The sequence below is a fragment of the Polistes canadensis genome, unplaced genomic scaffold, assembly GCF_001313835.1.
Source record: "Polistes canadensis isolate GaletaPanama2010 unplaced genomic scaffold, ASM131383v1 scaffold_33, whole genome shotgun sequence".
Classification (NCBI taxonomy): domain Eukaryota; kingdom Metazoa; phylum Arthropoda; class Insecta; order Hymenoptera; family Vespidae; genus Polistes; species Polistes canadensis.
Genome location: NW_014569580.1, coordinates 597,349 through 612,102, shown reverse-complemented (window position 1 = coordinate 612,102; position 14,754 = coordinate 597,349). Strand labels below are relative to the sequence as shown.

The 14,754-nt window shown below is 36.2% G+C and overlaps 2 protein-coding genes across 7 annotated transcripts in view; both read right to left on the bottom strand.

The window, feature by feature from the left end:
* Positions 1-11,764, bottom strand: part of LOC106784287 (max-interacting protein 1-like) — a 131,284-nt gene extending 119,520 nt beyond the window's left edge. Inside the window, exons 1-4 of one of the 5 annotated variants that reach the window (XM_014743657.1) lie at positions 11,478-11,764; positions 7,544-9,299; positions 2,027-2,120; positions 1,605-1,634 (exon numbers count right to left, since the gene is read on the bottom strand). In XM_014743657.1, coding sequence (XP_014599143.1) covers positions 1,605-1,634; positions 2,027-2,120; positions 7,544-7,598 — 179 coding nt within the window. In that variant the 5' untranslated portion in view covers positions 7,599-9,299; positions 11,478-11,764. The other 4 variants (XM_014743654.1, XM_014743659.1, XM_014743658.1 and 1 more) reach the window with 4 other exon arrangements.
* Positions 11,765-12,450: 686 nt separating this feature from the next.
* On the bottom strand, positions 12,451-14,722 carry LOC106784333 (DALR anticodon-binding domain-containing protein 3-like). Of its 2 annotated transcripts, none has more exons than XM_014743746.1 (5): positions 14,422-14,722; positions 13,700-14,324; positions 13,432-13,565; positions 13,200-13,367; positions 12,451-13,132 (listed from the first exon to the last, which is right to left on the bottom strand). In XM_014743746.1, the coding sequence occupies exons 1-5, from the start codon at positions 14,698-14,700 to the stop codon at positions 13,013-13,015; spliced, it is 1,326 nt and encodes a 441-aa protein (XP_014599232.1). In that variant the 5' UTR covers positions 14,701-14,722; the 3' UTR covers positions 12,451-13,012. The 2 variants fall into 2 exon arrangements, with proteins under 2 accessions (XP_014599232.1, XP_014599233.1); XM_014743747.1 differs by having other exon boundaries at positions 13,459-13,565; positions 14,422-14,721.
* Between the last annotated feature and the right edge of the window lie 32 nt (positions 14,723-14,754).

The window sequence follows — 14,754 nt, the reverse complement described above, 5'->3', positions numbered from 1 at the left end:
ATATATGTGTATATTTTCCTATTTTCTATTTTATTATTACGTTGAAAGCATCACCATCGCTATAACCAGCCATCGTCGTCGTCGTTGTCATCGGATAAGAAAAGAAAGATTCCCCCTTTCCCTCTCCTTTCCCCTTAACCCCCTTCTCCATCTTTCTCCTTCCTTTCTCGGATAATCTTACGTACTTCTTTCTCGGTGGATCTTATCGATAAGAAAACCAAGGAAGGACGAGGTCGTCGAGCTTATAAATCACGTAAGATTATCAGAAAAAAGTCAAAAAAAAAAAGAAAAAAAAAATATGAAGAAGAAGAAAAAAACTGGTATGAAGGCAGTCAAGGAATGATAAAATACACCTTGATAAAAATTATACGATTACGAGATCTATCTCAATCGTAAAGGTATTATCGTGGATTATAAAATTTCTATGCATATTTTTTTACCCTTTATGCAAATTTATCCTTGTAACACTGTATCTACGTAACTATAATACACGTATTTAAACACGAATAATATACGAATATATATATATAAGTAATTCGAAGGAGAAAATACTAGTTCCTTATTAATAAAAAAAAAAAAAAAAATATCCATCTATTACTATTATTATTATTATCATTATTATTACTACCAGTTTGAAATGTAAATTTATGTTAAAGTAGATTACAAATATTGTAACAAACGAAGAAAATGTTATTCTATGAAACACCGTCGATAACAGAAAGAAAAAAAGAAATAAAGAAAGAAAGAAAAAAATAATAGCATTAGTGATATAATGATGATCCTCGTTACAGACGATACGACATGTAGCAAGGATCATCTTATATGAGTCTCGCGTTATGTAACTTGGCCTACGTGTTGTAACACATGGACTTGCTGCTGCTGCTGCTTGCCGGTATGAGCTTTTACACGGGTCGTTTATGTGCCACGCGTTCTCTATACCCTCTCCTCAGCACCCTTTCTATACTCTACCTACCCCACCCCATCCCACCTACCCCTACGTCGTCGTGAACAAAAAATCGATAGACTGTCCTCGTACTCACTCTCTATTTCCTTCTCTTTCTCTCTCCTTACTTTTCTTTTATTTTTCACAATAAAAAAGAAGAAAGAGAGAGGAGAGAGAGAAAGGGGGAAAGAGGGAGAAGGTAGGGAGATTCAAAAATTTTGTTTGTTCTTTTTATTATTCGCGAATTTTCTAATTTTTCTTATTGTTTTTTGCTTTCTCTACAACTTTTTCACGATTTTTTTATTATTATAAGACAACGTTATATACGTATAATATATTATATGTGTGTATGTGTAACATTATACATGTTATATATAATTATATTTTAATATGGTCCATTGGGACTATAGTAATTAGCCATTAATGGCGTGACCGAGCAATGATGTCGTGATAACTACGTGCGATAGTATTAAAACTGAACACGAACATCCAATAAGGATTAGATCATCTATGCTTTTATAATACAACACTTCGGAAATTCTTTTACGTTTGTTTTCTTATAAAACTTTATCTTCTTTACTTTGTTTTTTTCTTTCTTTCTTTTTTTTTTGTTAATTTCTATTTTAAGAGATATATAAAACCATATTTCTTTCTCACTCACCTATTTTTCTCTAGCTCGTTATGAGTTGTTCTGTAATAAGAAGAAAACAAATAACAAAATTATTGATAATTTTGATTGTTAACATTAATACATTATTGATTGCGATTAAAACCAGTCGATTACCATAACAGTGTGTTGTGATCATCGTTAAAAAATGTAAAATTGGTTTGTTTTTTTTCATATATCGAAATTAGGAAAAGTTCATAAATAAATTAAATCTAAAGAAGAAAAAGGTTTTTTTCTTTATAAAGAACACTAACGAAATGAAAAATAAAAATGGCTCGTACAATAATATGTATGTTGATAATCGACGTGTTAATAAATCGTCACACATAAAGACAAAAGTAATCAATCGAAAAAAAAAAAAAAGAAAAAAGCTAAACAATAAATATATAAAATAAATAAAAATGATATATACGTACCTACTGCCTTGGGATTTTTTCGTTTTTGGCCTTTTTGTGACCGTCCGCATATCATCGGGTATCGGCATCGTCGAAGCATAGCCATGTTCAGCTTCTGCAATGACAAACCAATCACTTTCGGTGAACGATCGAAAGAAAGAAAGATATTTCGCATAGTATGAATGCCAAAGGGCATCGCCGCACGAACTAAAAAAACCGTTTTCCTTAGCTGTGACGTGACCGGCTGCTCGTTAAGCTCGTTACACGGAAAGGAAAGGAAAGGAAAGGAAAAAAGGTACAAGAAGAAAAAGAAAAAGAAAATGAAAAAGAAGAAGACGAACGACGAGGCACGTATATGTACGAGTAGTATTATACTCCACGAGGAAATGAAGTCACGTCGTTTTACGAAGGCATCCCTTTTCCTTCCTTCCTTCCTTTCTTTCTTTCTTTCTTTCTTCCTTCCTTCCTTCCTTCCTTCCTTCCTTCCTTCCTTCCTTCCTTCCTTCCTTCCTTCCTACCTATCAACCTTCAGACCTTCGCGTCCTGTTCTGCTGCCCTTACTACTTTTTATCATCCTATACGTTATACCAAACGATCACGATTTTCCCGCGAAAAACGATTCACTCGATATACCTACGCAAAATGGATTTATTCGTTTAAACAATTCTTTTCCCCGACAGTGGTCTTAGAAAGTTTTCATTTAGATCCGCCATTTTATTCTTCTCACTAATTAACCCTTTTACGTTATTATTCATATATATATTTTTGTTTTTTTCTTCTACGTCAATTAGTATCAATTAGATAAAGAAAAATGTATGATTTGTGTGTGTATGTTGAAACGAAAAAGAAATATTTTTCTTTCATTACTATATAACACAATTGAAAACGAACAATGTCTGTCCGACAATGTTGCTGGTTCATATGCAATGGGTTAATACAATTATCCGCATATTATATTATTCGTTAATCTCAAAAAAATAACTTACTAATCACTATAATTTTCTTTTTATATATATCATAATATTTAGGTTAACACAATTAGATTCGTATTTAGATTTTGCGAGACCCCCGGAAAATTAATAATGGAAATTTTCAATGGAGAAATAATATCTTGTTATTTTCATAATTATAGTTAAAAGTTTACAGAAGACATTTAAAAAATGTATGAACGTTTGAGGTGGGAGTGGGGGCTGGGGGTAAATAGAAATAAGAAAAAAAAAAGAAAGATAGAAAGAAAGAAAAAGAAGATCCAAGATTCGTTGCAAAGTTCGTATTGATCCCATATAAATACACGTATGTATATAAACTTATGTAGAAACATATAAATAAGAAATAGGTTGGAACGCGTAATTAGCGAAACGACGATGTAACACATATCCATAAAGTTACGAGTGCTTCTTCCTTTCCTTTCGTACCTCGATGCTTTTAACCGACTCTTCTTCATCGTCATCGTCATCGTCATCGTCATCGTCATCGTCATGCAATGGTCTTAATGGCAGTCGAATGAAAAAAGAACGCAGCTTGGCCGCGACATCGACCATCTGCCTTCGCGAAAAAAGAAAACCATCCCTCTATTACTTTCTTTCTTTCTTTTTTTTTTTTCAATTTCTCGTTCGCATGCCGACACACCAACACACCACTCTTCTCGTTTGTTGCTAAAAAGAAATTCGAGTTGTCGTCAACATCCCCAATTTTTTTTGGTTTCAATTTTTTGATTTTATGTTAGACTAACTTTGTCATTTTTAACATATACGATAAATTTTTACAAGCGTATTTATTTTAATGGATAACCAGGTACATAACACCCGTAAGAATTTATGTATTTGTTCGTAATGTATTGGATTGACATATATATATATGCATAAAGAGTTAATATTACAGGCATTCATAAATTAATTCGACAGAAATATACAGAATATAAATTTATACATTTTTTTTGTATTATACATTATCGTATATTTATCGAGTTTTAGTATTTTATTAATAAAACTCTTGTGTGAATTATTTGCGAACGGAATCGAGATAATTTGTAGCTCAGTAGTTATATTATTTATTCAATTTGTACTTTTACGACTTTATCGAATTTCGTTCGCACCTCTGACGTAAATTAACGAATTTTCGTAAATAATGAGTAAACCGATGTGGCTAAACATTTTCATTATTTAATAATAAATTTCAATTCTCGCTTATCTCCGATCGAATTAAAGTATCGTTGTAAATCATACGAATATACGAAATGCAACTAAATATTATCATTACGAAATATCATATTTATCCGACTTTATATATTTCATTTAATAAAACTCTTTTCAACGTTTATATTTATATAGAAATCGATTTAACAATTTACAATCCTTAAATACTTTTTCTTTTTTATATATATAGATCCTTTTTGTTGAACTTAACTAAAATCCTCGAGGGGCACCAAAGTACTTGACGAAAATTATCGAATAATCGTTGTACTCTGAATGAACTTTAAGATGAGAGGAGAGAGTACGTCAAACTTGATCCCTATATATTCTATTTCGCGAAAACGCGCTTGCGCGTTTAAGAGAAAGATAGAGACGGAAAATAAGTTGGAAGGATTTCCATGGGGGTTCGTCCTCGTGTTTAGCACAAAGCGATCTTTCTCCGAATGCATAATCGATTTAATGCAGCGAAGTGCGTTCCGCTCGCGGATATGAAATATTTATGATGAGATTATTCGAGGGCAAGATGGCCTCGCCCTGGCAAGATAGTCCAAAGAAACTGCACCGATTTAATATCTTATATAAAACATACATACAAACGTGTTTATATTTATATATACATATACGCACCAAATGCCAACGAACGAGATATACACTAATACATATATATGAACATTTATATATATATATATAAATGTATATACAACGTAAGTATATACATAAGTGTAATCTGAATATGTGTCTGTATATATATATATGTGTATGTAGAGATATCACGCGTACGTCGAGAACACAGTATATGCTTTAAACGAAGATCGATCGCTTCGAATCCGAACAAAACTCCCTTCCAACGTGCGTCGAGTTTCTTCGCAAACAAATCACCGGGCGTAAAGTATGCTCGAAAAGGAATTTATAATTTAAAATATGCGAAGTGTTTTACAGGGATGAACGTCGAATATATCGAAAGGAATATTTTAACAAGAGCTTACGTATCTCTCTTAGTGTGTATTAGTGATTAGTGTATTAGTGTATCTGTCTGTTTGTCTCTGCCTATCTATCTTTCTGTCTTTCTATACCAATATATATATATGTGTGTGTGTACGTGTATGTCAGTTTATATGTAAATTCATGTATATGTGTGTACGTAAAAGAAAAGACATTATCGTGCGATATCATTTTGACGGAAAGGTCTGACATAAAAGACGTATTTAACAATAGCACGATATTCCTTTCCAGTCCGCAATAATCCTTAAGCTTTCCAAAGCACAAACGTCGTCCTTGGCCTTTCCTACTAATATTAGAACTAAAACGATAAATACGAAACTGGCTAATAAGAGAAGAGCGTCTACCAGGATTTATAATATTTATTCCTATTTGAAAATGATCGATTATCGATCGATAATATTGAATCCTGTTTATTATCAGGATTCAACAAATTTAGATCTTGTAAAATTTGGAACTTTTGTATACTATTCGATTAAATTTATATATATATGTTCTCTAAACGTTCTATTCTATCCTAGCTTATGGAACGTGGAAAACGAAGCAACGATTAAACACGTATATCATACAAGCGTATATACTACATATATATATATATATATATTACATACATGCATATGTAATACGGTGACGCGAAACGAATTACGACGCAACGACTCCGTACTTTTTTCGCGTGATTTCGTTAGGGATACGAGCAGCTGTTGCGAGACTCGCACGCTAATTTCTCTAAAGAGCACGTAGTATGTATGTATGTACGTACGTATTGTACCAGTGGGCGTTTATAACGCACAGCATGTTAGTATTGTCCTCGGAATTCTCGAGAATTTCCACTTGAGAGTTTAAAGTCTCTTACGCTACTAAATTCGTATTATAAATTTGATTCTACGTTTCTACAAATTTAAATGATTAATCATTCATTTATATCTATAATAATAGTAAGTAATTATTATTATTATTAAAAAATGAGATTCCTTAACGTTTTCATATGTTTTAAAAAAGAAAAAAAGAAAAAAGTGATTAATATTTTTTTAGAAGCATATTTAAAAAATGGCGTCACAGTGGTCGATGATACAACTTTAGAAATATATTACAAAAAGTAATGTAGAGAAATATTTGTTAATGTCGAACAATATCGAAACATTGTTAATAATGATGATGAACAATGTACAGTGCATATATATATATACATATATGCACCGTAGGTTTATATTCGCAGATACGAAACGAGCATGTAGCATGGAGAGGGGTTGGAGAAACGACGACGAGATCGATCCGCGCGCACACACGATGTCAGAGAACGGAGAAGGAGAAACAAAGAAACCGTTCTTTTCAAGCGAGCAAGCGAGCGAACGAATAAACGAACATACGAACGAATGAACGTTCGAATCGCGAGGGACTCAGGCCCGCTTTGAAAAGGGGGACGACAACGAGCGGTGATAGAAAACGAGTAAGAGAATCGTCGTCGTTGTCGTTGTTAGTGATAGAAAACAAGTAGCTATCGTAATTCTTAATAAAAAGTACGAAAGTACAAAAGTAGGAAAGAAAGAAAGAAAGAAATTGTTGGAAGAATCGAACGACCTTTTACCACGCCATCTTCGCGTGATGATACAGCAAAAACGTTTAGATCTAACGTGGCGATAAGTGAAAGTTATTTCGATCGTGATTTTAGTGAAGAAAAGAAAAGAAAGAAGAGAAAGGTGAAGAAAAAGAAAAAGAAAATCAAGAAGAAACGATACGTACGATATCTTAAATAAAGTTACAAAGAAAAACTTTCCTCCACCAAGTCGTCATGAATCACGAACGTATAATTCAAATGTGCGAACATTTCCCGCCGAAAATAAAAGAAACTAGCGCGCCAAATGTTAAGAATAAAAGTTGATTGATAGGATTAATAATTGTAACGTTACTTTTTGAAAATTATTTACGTATAAGAGATAAGTAAGAAGAATCGAGCTATAAGACGTGATAATAGAAGAATCGAGAAAAACTACGGAAAAGGAAAGATAACACGTGAAACGTTTCAAAAAGAATGACGCGATGATCGATGAGTCAGAGCAAGACGACATCGACGAGGACATAGGTCACGTTCCAAATTATTCGGTTTTCTGTACGATAAAGAGAGAAAGAAAGATTACGACGAGAGGAAGAAGGCCTCGCGAATTAACAAAGACCAGACCTTACGAAAACAACATCTGGTCTTGTCGCGAACGACAACACGTGGTTGTGCCAGTTAACACGCGATTCAACGTTCTGCGTTCTATCTATCAATCCATGCGTATAGAGAAGAAGAAGAAGAAGGAGTTCGAAAAATTGATATAAATAATAAGAAAATAAAATATTAACTCACCTCTTTCCCTTCGTTCAATATACTCGGCGGCCTGTAGTAGGGCAGCAATGCTCATATTTTCTCGGTTTGACGCAATCCTAGCGGCTTTCTTTCTTTCACTACTTCCCACAAGGATCCACGAGGAGTAAAAGATAAGGAGGAGGAGGAGGAGGAGGAGGAAGAAGAGGAAAAAGAAGAAGAAAAGAAGGACAAGAAGAAGAAGAAAAAAGTTGAAAACGTCGGCTGCGACGATGGCAATGGCGATGACGACGACGACAACGGCGAAGACGGCGCACTAGATATTCGTAGAGGAGATGGTGGTGGTGATGATGATGATAGTAGTACTTCTGTAGTATGTAACTTTGTAGTTAACGCAGTAGTAGTGGTGGCGTTATTATTAGTAATGTAGTAGATAGAGTATTGTTGTTGTAGTTGTAGTTGTTGTTGCGTAGTAGAAGAGAGTAGATGAAACACACACGGCGACGACGATGACGACGACGACGACGACGACGACACGTCGCTCTCGTCACGATAATAGGACTCTCGCACCAGCACCACTACTACTACTATTACTACTACTATTACTAATACTACTACTACTAGCACTAGCACGAGGAGCACAACAACTAATACTAGAGAAGAAGAAGAAGAAGAGGAGGAACGACGCCGACGACGACGGCGACGACGACGACGACGAGGAAGAAGACAAGAAGGAGAAGAAGACCACTCGAGGAGGAGGACGGCAACAACAACAGGAGCACACGCGCGCGCTAGGCACGCACACTCGCACGAGGGAGCAGCCGTGCCGCTCTCGCTGCCCGCCTCCACCCCCTCCGCTGCCGCCGCCACCTCCAAGCCTCAAAGCCTCCCTCGCACTCTTTCCTATCTCCCTTTCTACCTCTATCTTTATCTTTCTCTCTTCCGTCTCTTTCCTTCTCCTTTCTCGCTTATAACCACAATGCACCACAACCACGATTTCAAACGAGCGCGCGCTTTTATTCTCCCTCTCTCTCTTTCTTTCTTTATCTCTCCGTCACTCTCTCTCTCTCTTTCTATCTGTTTCTATTCCCCTTTGGCGTCTCCTCGCGATCACGCCACGAGCATCGAATCCTTTTTCTTTCCTCTTATGTTATCCTATATCTACAGAGTTTCTTCTTCTTCTTCTCCTTCTTCTCCTCTTCTCCCTTCCTCCTCCTCCTCCACCTCCTCTTCCACCTCTTTCTATTTTCGCGGTTCTTTCGAACGTCGTCGTTCAACAGAATTCACCACGCGACTAGGATTCGACGACTCTTTTGTCTTCTCTCTCTTTCTATCTTATTCTATTTCCTCTCCCTCTTTTGTTTTCTTGTTCTCTTCTTGTTCTTCCCTCTTTTCTCCCAAAAGTCACGTTCTCTTTCGTGCGCGCGCTATAAAACTCTTCTCCAGCAGAGTACCTGCTGCTGCTGCTACACCTCACCTCACCTCTCCTCTCCTCTCCTCTCCACTCCTCCTCTTCCTCCTTCACCCTTTCGTTTCGGTTACTACCCACGCCACTACACAACACCACCGATGATGGCTCTTCTGCACCGTCCTCTCCTTTTCTCTGTCTCTTTCTCTCCAGCTATAACCCTCGTAATAGTGGTTCTCCTTCTTCTCGATTCCCGTTGTGCCGCTTCTTCTTCTGTTTCTCCACCACTTCTTCCTCCGCCACCACCGCTTCTTTCTCCTCCTCCTCCTCCTCCTCCTCCTCTTCTTTTTCTTCTTCTGCTTTCACGAACCCTCGTCACCGCATTTACTGCTGCATCATCATCATCATTATCATCATTATTATCATTGTTATCGTCACCACATTTAGAATTTTCCCCCGAGAAAAAAGAAAAATAATATAAATTAGACGACGAAAACTGACACCAACAACAACAACACCAAAAAATCACACACGCGACCGTCCGTGTTGCGCCCCCTTCCCAAAAATTGTCGTCCTCCACCGCCTCTTCCTCCTCCTCCACCTCCTCCTCCTCCTCCTTTTCCTTCTCCAACACTACCGACCCATTCTTTATGTCAAAGTTCTTCCAAAACCACACGCGTAACCCACAGAAAATGACAATAAAATGATAAACTACGGCTAGAAACCACGTCCCGTTCTAACGAGTAAAAGAGTGTTGTGTGAGTGTGTGTAAGAAAAAGAGAGAGAGAAACGATACACGAGGAGCACGAGGGACGACCACACAACGACGACTAACGTACCGTTCCGTAGCTCGACCTTGAGAGACCAAGAACGAGATATTTCGCGAACCACCACCGTTCCTCCCTCCTACCCGTTCTAAACTTCTTCCCTCTCTTTCTTTTATATATATATCTATAGAGACGCACTCATCATATACACGCGTATATATTCTCTCTCGTTCTCTCACTTTCGTACCTGGTTTCGAAGTTGAAAACGACAGCGCGCACGCGACGCGAAACTGCGGGCCTACACTCGGTCCGCGACTCGGTCGAATATTCGCGGCTAAAATTCGTGCTATTCTCGAAAACGCACGTACTACCTTCTACCTAACTCCTCCCTCCTCCCATTCCCTCTTTCTCTTTTAGATCCGACCGTATTCCTGTTGACCGTTACTAACACTTAACCTATCTGTCTCTCTGCGAATAAACATACACGCGCGCATACAAAATATATATATATATATATATAGATGCGTACACGACATAAGAGATAAACTATCTAACCGTATTATATATTTTTCTCTTTATCTCATTATTTATTTATTTGTTTATTTCGCGCAGAGGTAGATAGATAGAACGTACGAGAAATGAAATAAACGAGGAGAGTATATAGGAAGGGAAAAAAAAAAAACAAAAAAAAGGAAAAAAAGAAAGAGAAAAAATAAAAAGTCGCGCTAAAGTTTAACCACGCGCGATCCTTCGAGCTATCGTCGTCACGCGCGCGTGATCACGGTCATGTGCGTACTGAAAATTGTCGACGGTCGTGTTATACCGCCACCCGTTCTCGTTTTTAACGTTCTAAAAACGTTGTCGTCAACTACGTCGTTGTCCTCGTCTACGTCGTCTACGTTGTCGTCGTCGTCGCTGCCACCGCGCGGCTCAAGCGGAAAGTCGCTCGCTCGCAACCGCCCGCCGAATCCGCGCGCGCGGAATAAACCGTGAGTACACGCCCACGTATGTATGTGTGTATTCCTTATTCTACGTGTTGTACATATCCTACGTAAATGGAGGATATATTCATATATATATATATATGAGTATATAATGAAAAATATAGAAAAGAGTAATAATCATTCGTTGTGTTAATCTCGAGCGAATTTTTGTTGACGTTTTAACGTTGACGTTAACGTTACGCGTGACAAACACATTACGAGCATGTATATTATAATACGTTTTATACGTTTAACGTGTTCTTCTCTGAATAAAGGAGAGAGAAATGTATATCGTATATATATGTAGAAATATACAAAATCAAAGAAGGAACTAATTATCGTCCATAAACGCGCCTTTCGAAAGCAAAATCCGACGCGCTCGTGATCAAGTTGATCTCAATCCGCCTAGAAACATTAAACTTCTCATCTATTCGTTAAACTCGCTCGTTTACTTGCTCCGTTTTCGTACGCATGCACCGCGACGACATACGAATACGCGCGGCTATAACGACGACGACGACGACAACGACGACGATGACGATGATGAGAATAATGACGATGACGTAGGAGCACACAAAGGTAAAAACAACGATCGTAATCACTACCTCGATTCTCGGCACACTTCTACACTTCTTTCGGAGCACTATCACCGCACAGATTTACGCGAGCAACGAGAAGGAGGGGGGACTCTGGTCAGAGAACAAAGGAAAGCAGGTCTCTAAAACTACGACGACGACGACGACATCGTCACCGACGTTAACGTCAACGAGTACGACGACAACGACAATGACACCGATGACGATGACGAAGACGATTACCAGGACAAAGACGAGGACGAGGAAGACGAGGAGGACGACCCGACGATAACTACGAGGAGGATGTTGATCACGTCCTCGACGTTAACGATAACTAACCCAGTACGAGTCCTCGACGATTACAACGAGGACAACGAGGACCACGACCACAACCACCACGACGACGACGACGACGACGACGACGAGGAGCCGACGAACGAATTACGGCCTGGTACCTCCGCACTTCGCGAGCACTCTCACGCATTTATCGATGTCAAACGTTTCTGCACCGCAGAAGCAGCAGGCCTCCCTTCTAACGCCCCCTACGATTCGCCGAATGGTGCGCGAATGCAACGGCTCGCCCAATCGCGTTCTTTGATACGGCGCTACCGCGCGAGCCGCCACCAGCACCGGTGGTGTCACGTGAATCTCATGCCCGAAAACAAAACAAACAGCTGGCCGTGTCCCTCGCCTCGCTCGGTTGCACGCTATCGTGCGTGCGTCTTTCCATGCACGACGACAATCCCTTTCCAAGTCTGACCCTCTTCCTTACTCCTTTCCATTATCTTCTTACCATTTTCTTTCCCGCTAAAATAATATTTTATCCAACGATTTTCCTTCCTAATTCTCCCCATTTACTTTCCAGACGTTACTATCCTTATTAAATAAACATACATCCCCCTTTCCAACGGATTACCTTTTTAATCTTATTTTTTTTTCTTATCTACATATATATATATATATATCTCTCATTAAAAAAACTTAACTTGTTGACAATTTAAAAATCATCAACGACGATCGCACGATTATTGATTAATATTAACTTTCGAAATAATCGATAAATTGTTTTTTTTTTCTCTTAGCGTATAGGTATGGTATACCTTCCCTAATCGAGCGTTCGTAATCGCGCCATCTTTCGCGCCATAAGATTTTTCCTGCGATTTTCAAAGTTTCCGAGAAACGACCTTTTCGAATTTTTTAATGGACAAACGTCATTTTGAAATTAAACATATCCTTTTTATTGTTCTCTATTTTTTAACGAGTACATTTGTTTCATTTACAATTAGTGCATCGAAGAATTAAGAATACTTATTTGTTTTTCCTGTTTTCTGACGTAAGTATAGTCGGATTAACGATCGAACTTCATCGGAGAAAGATCTGATAAGAATCGCGCCTAAGATCTTTCCTCGAGTAGTCATCGAGATTAATCTTTATGATAACAAGTGTCGAAGCAATTGACACAACGCGCGAGAGATAACTTTTTATTTTATTATTATTGAAATTCTATCGGCGAATAAATTAAAATCCCATTAAATAAAATGGGATTTTCTACTCTACTTTTTATTTATTCATTTTAAGTTCTCTTCAAAAGGTGTCAATGAATACGATGGTTCATTCTTTTTTATATTCTGTTTATCCGACATATGTAAAAGATATGAAAAGTTGTTGCAAGATTGATTTCAATAATACTTATTATATATATATATAAAAATGCAATTATTTAATTAATTAAAATTATTACAAATTTTTCGAACCGATAATACTTTTTTAAATAAATCTCACATTCGAGAAACGGATTTTATATTTAATATCGCGAGACCATTTTGTAAAATAATTTTCAATGCTTTTAACATATAAATTCTTGCTATTAATTTTGAATGCAAATGCTTATATCCCTCCTGTAATGAATGAACGATTATTAAATTACATGTATTGATTTATAATTAATAATAATAGTCAACTTACCGTTAAAATTTTAATTTTGCTATAATAAATACTAAATTTTTTACACAATCCTGATAGAAACGTACACAAAGTTTGTGGATAGATTTGAAAAGTGGGTATATGCCTGACGCTGTTTTCTATGACTTGGGAATATCCAACCATGAAATTATAAATAAGTTCCCACTCACCCTACAAAATGTATAGTTTTAAAAATTATGAAAAATAGTGTTGGAAATATCAAAAAATAGTATACCTCATCATTTAATTTAGAAAAATTTACAGTTTTGATATCTGGTAATTCTGGATACTCTCCGTTCGATATACCTTTATCATATTTTTCTATGATTGCTGCTATTCTAACAATGTTGTAAAATATGAAAAGTACACCTGGAACAGTATTTTTAATAGTAACAGTTTGTTAACTTATGTCTTCGAACTATATTTATAATAATATCCTTGAGAAAGATAAATACCATACCTATTTGATTTATATTTGATTAATATTTGAAATATTACCATACCTTTTGTATTGGTAAGACTTCTATTAGCACTTGTGCGAACATTAACGAAAACAGGACGAATTGGTTTAACAGTTAATAATTCAAAAGTGATGGCAGCTTCTGCCATATTCCAAAGGAAAGAATTTGTATCTTGTTTTTCTGCGTTAAGATATTTGTGTTCGTTTTGTTCTCTTATCATCTTAATTTTATAATGTATATACTTGTTCCAAGTAAACATTGTTTCTTTGGTATTTGTTTCTGAATTTTTAACAACTCCACACAAATATGTATTACAATCTTCATTTCTTTTTCCATTCAACTTATTGGTTAATACAATAGAATTCGAGCAAACTTTCTTGCATATGCGATATCCTTGCAAATCCAAAATTCTTTCACTAACATCTTTTATTAATTTTAATCTTGTACTAGTTAATTCTGATTGTACATCTGGATGAAATGTTAGGCACATCTCTTTATTCGTAGATGGGTTTTTTCCAAACGATGAACCTTTTTCGATGATTGTACTTATAATAGTTTTAATGACAGATGGTCTGTCTAGAAATAAGCAAACTCGTTCGTTTTGCAAAATACATTTTGTTATCTTGTAATTCCAAGTTTCACTAGCTAAAATGAATGATTGTAAAACCTAAACATAAAAACATTGCTTTACTTAAACATGAAAACATTTGATAGCTATAGGTAAAATAATATTTTAATATAGATTTATTCCCATTTAATTTTACCTTTTCATTAGTATAATTTTCGTCCACTTGTTCTAATTCAATACCTCTTGTATGTGCATAATGTTGTAAAATATTATTACAATAATTATTACAATCAAACTTAACCACTAAAAGATTCTTCCATAATGTGAGGTTAGCTAGAATGTACAAGTCACCATTTGTTGATAACTTTTCATTATTAACTCTGATAATTAATTGATTTTTACACTCGAATCCGGTTAAATGAAAAAATATATTATTAATAAGTGTTGAAATAGAATAATTAGATATATTTTCCATGGAGAAGTAATTTTTTCGAGCATCTGTTAGTTATATTTTCCACAATGAAGGTTA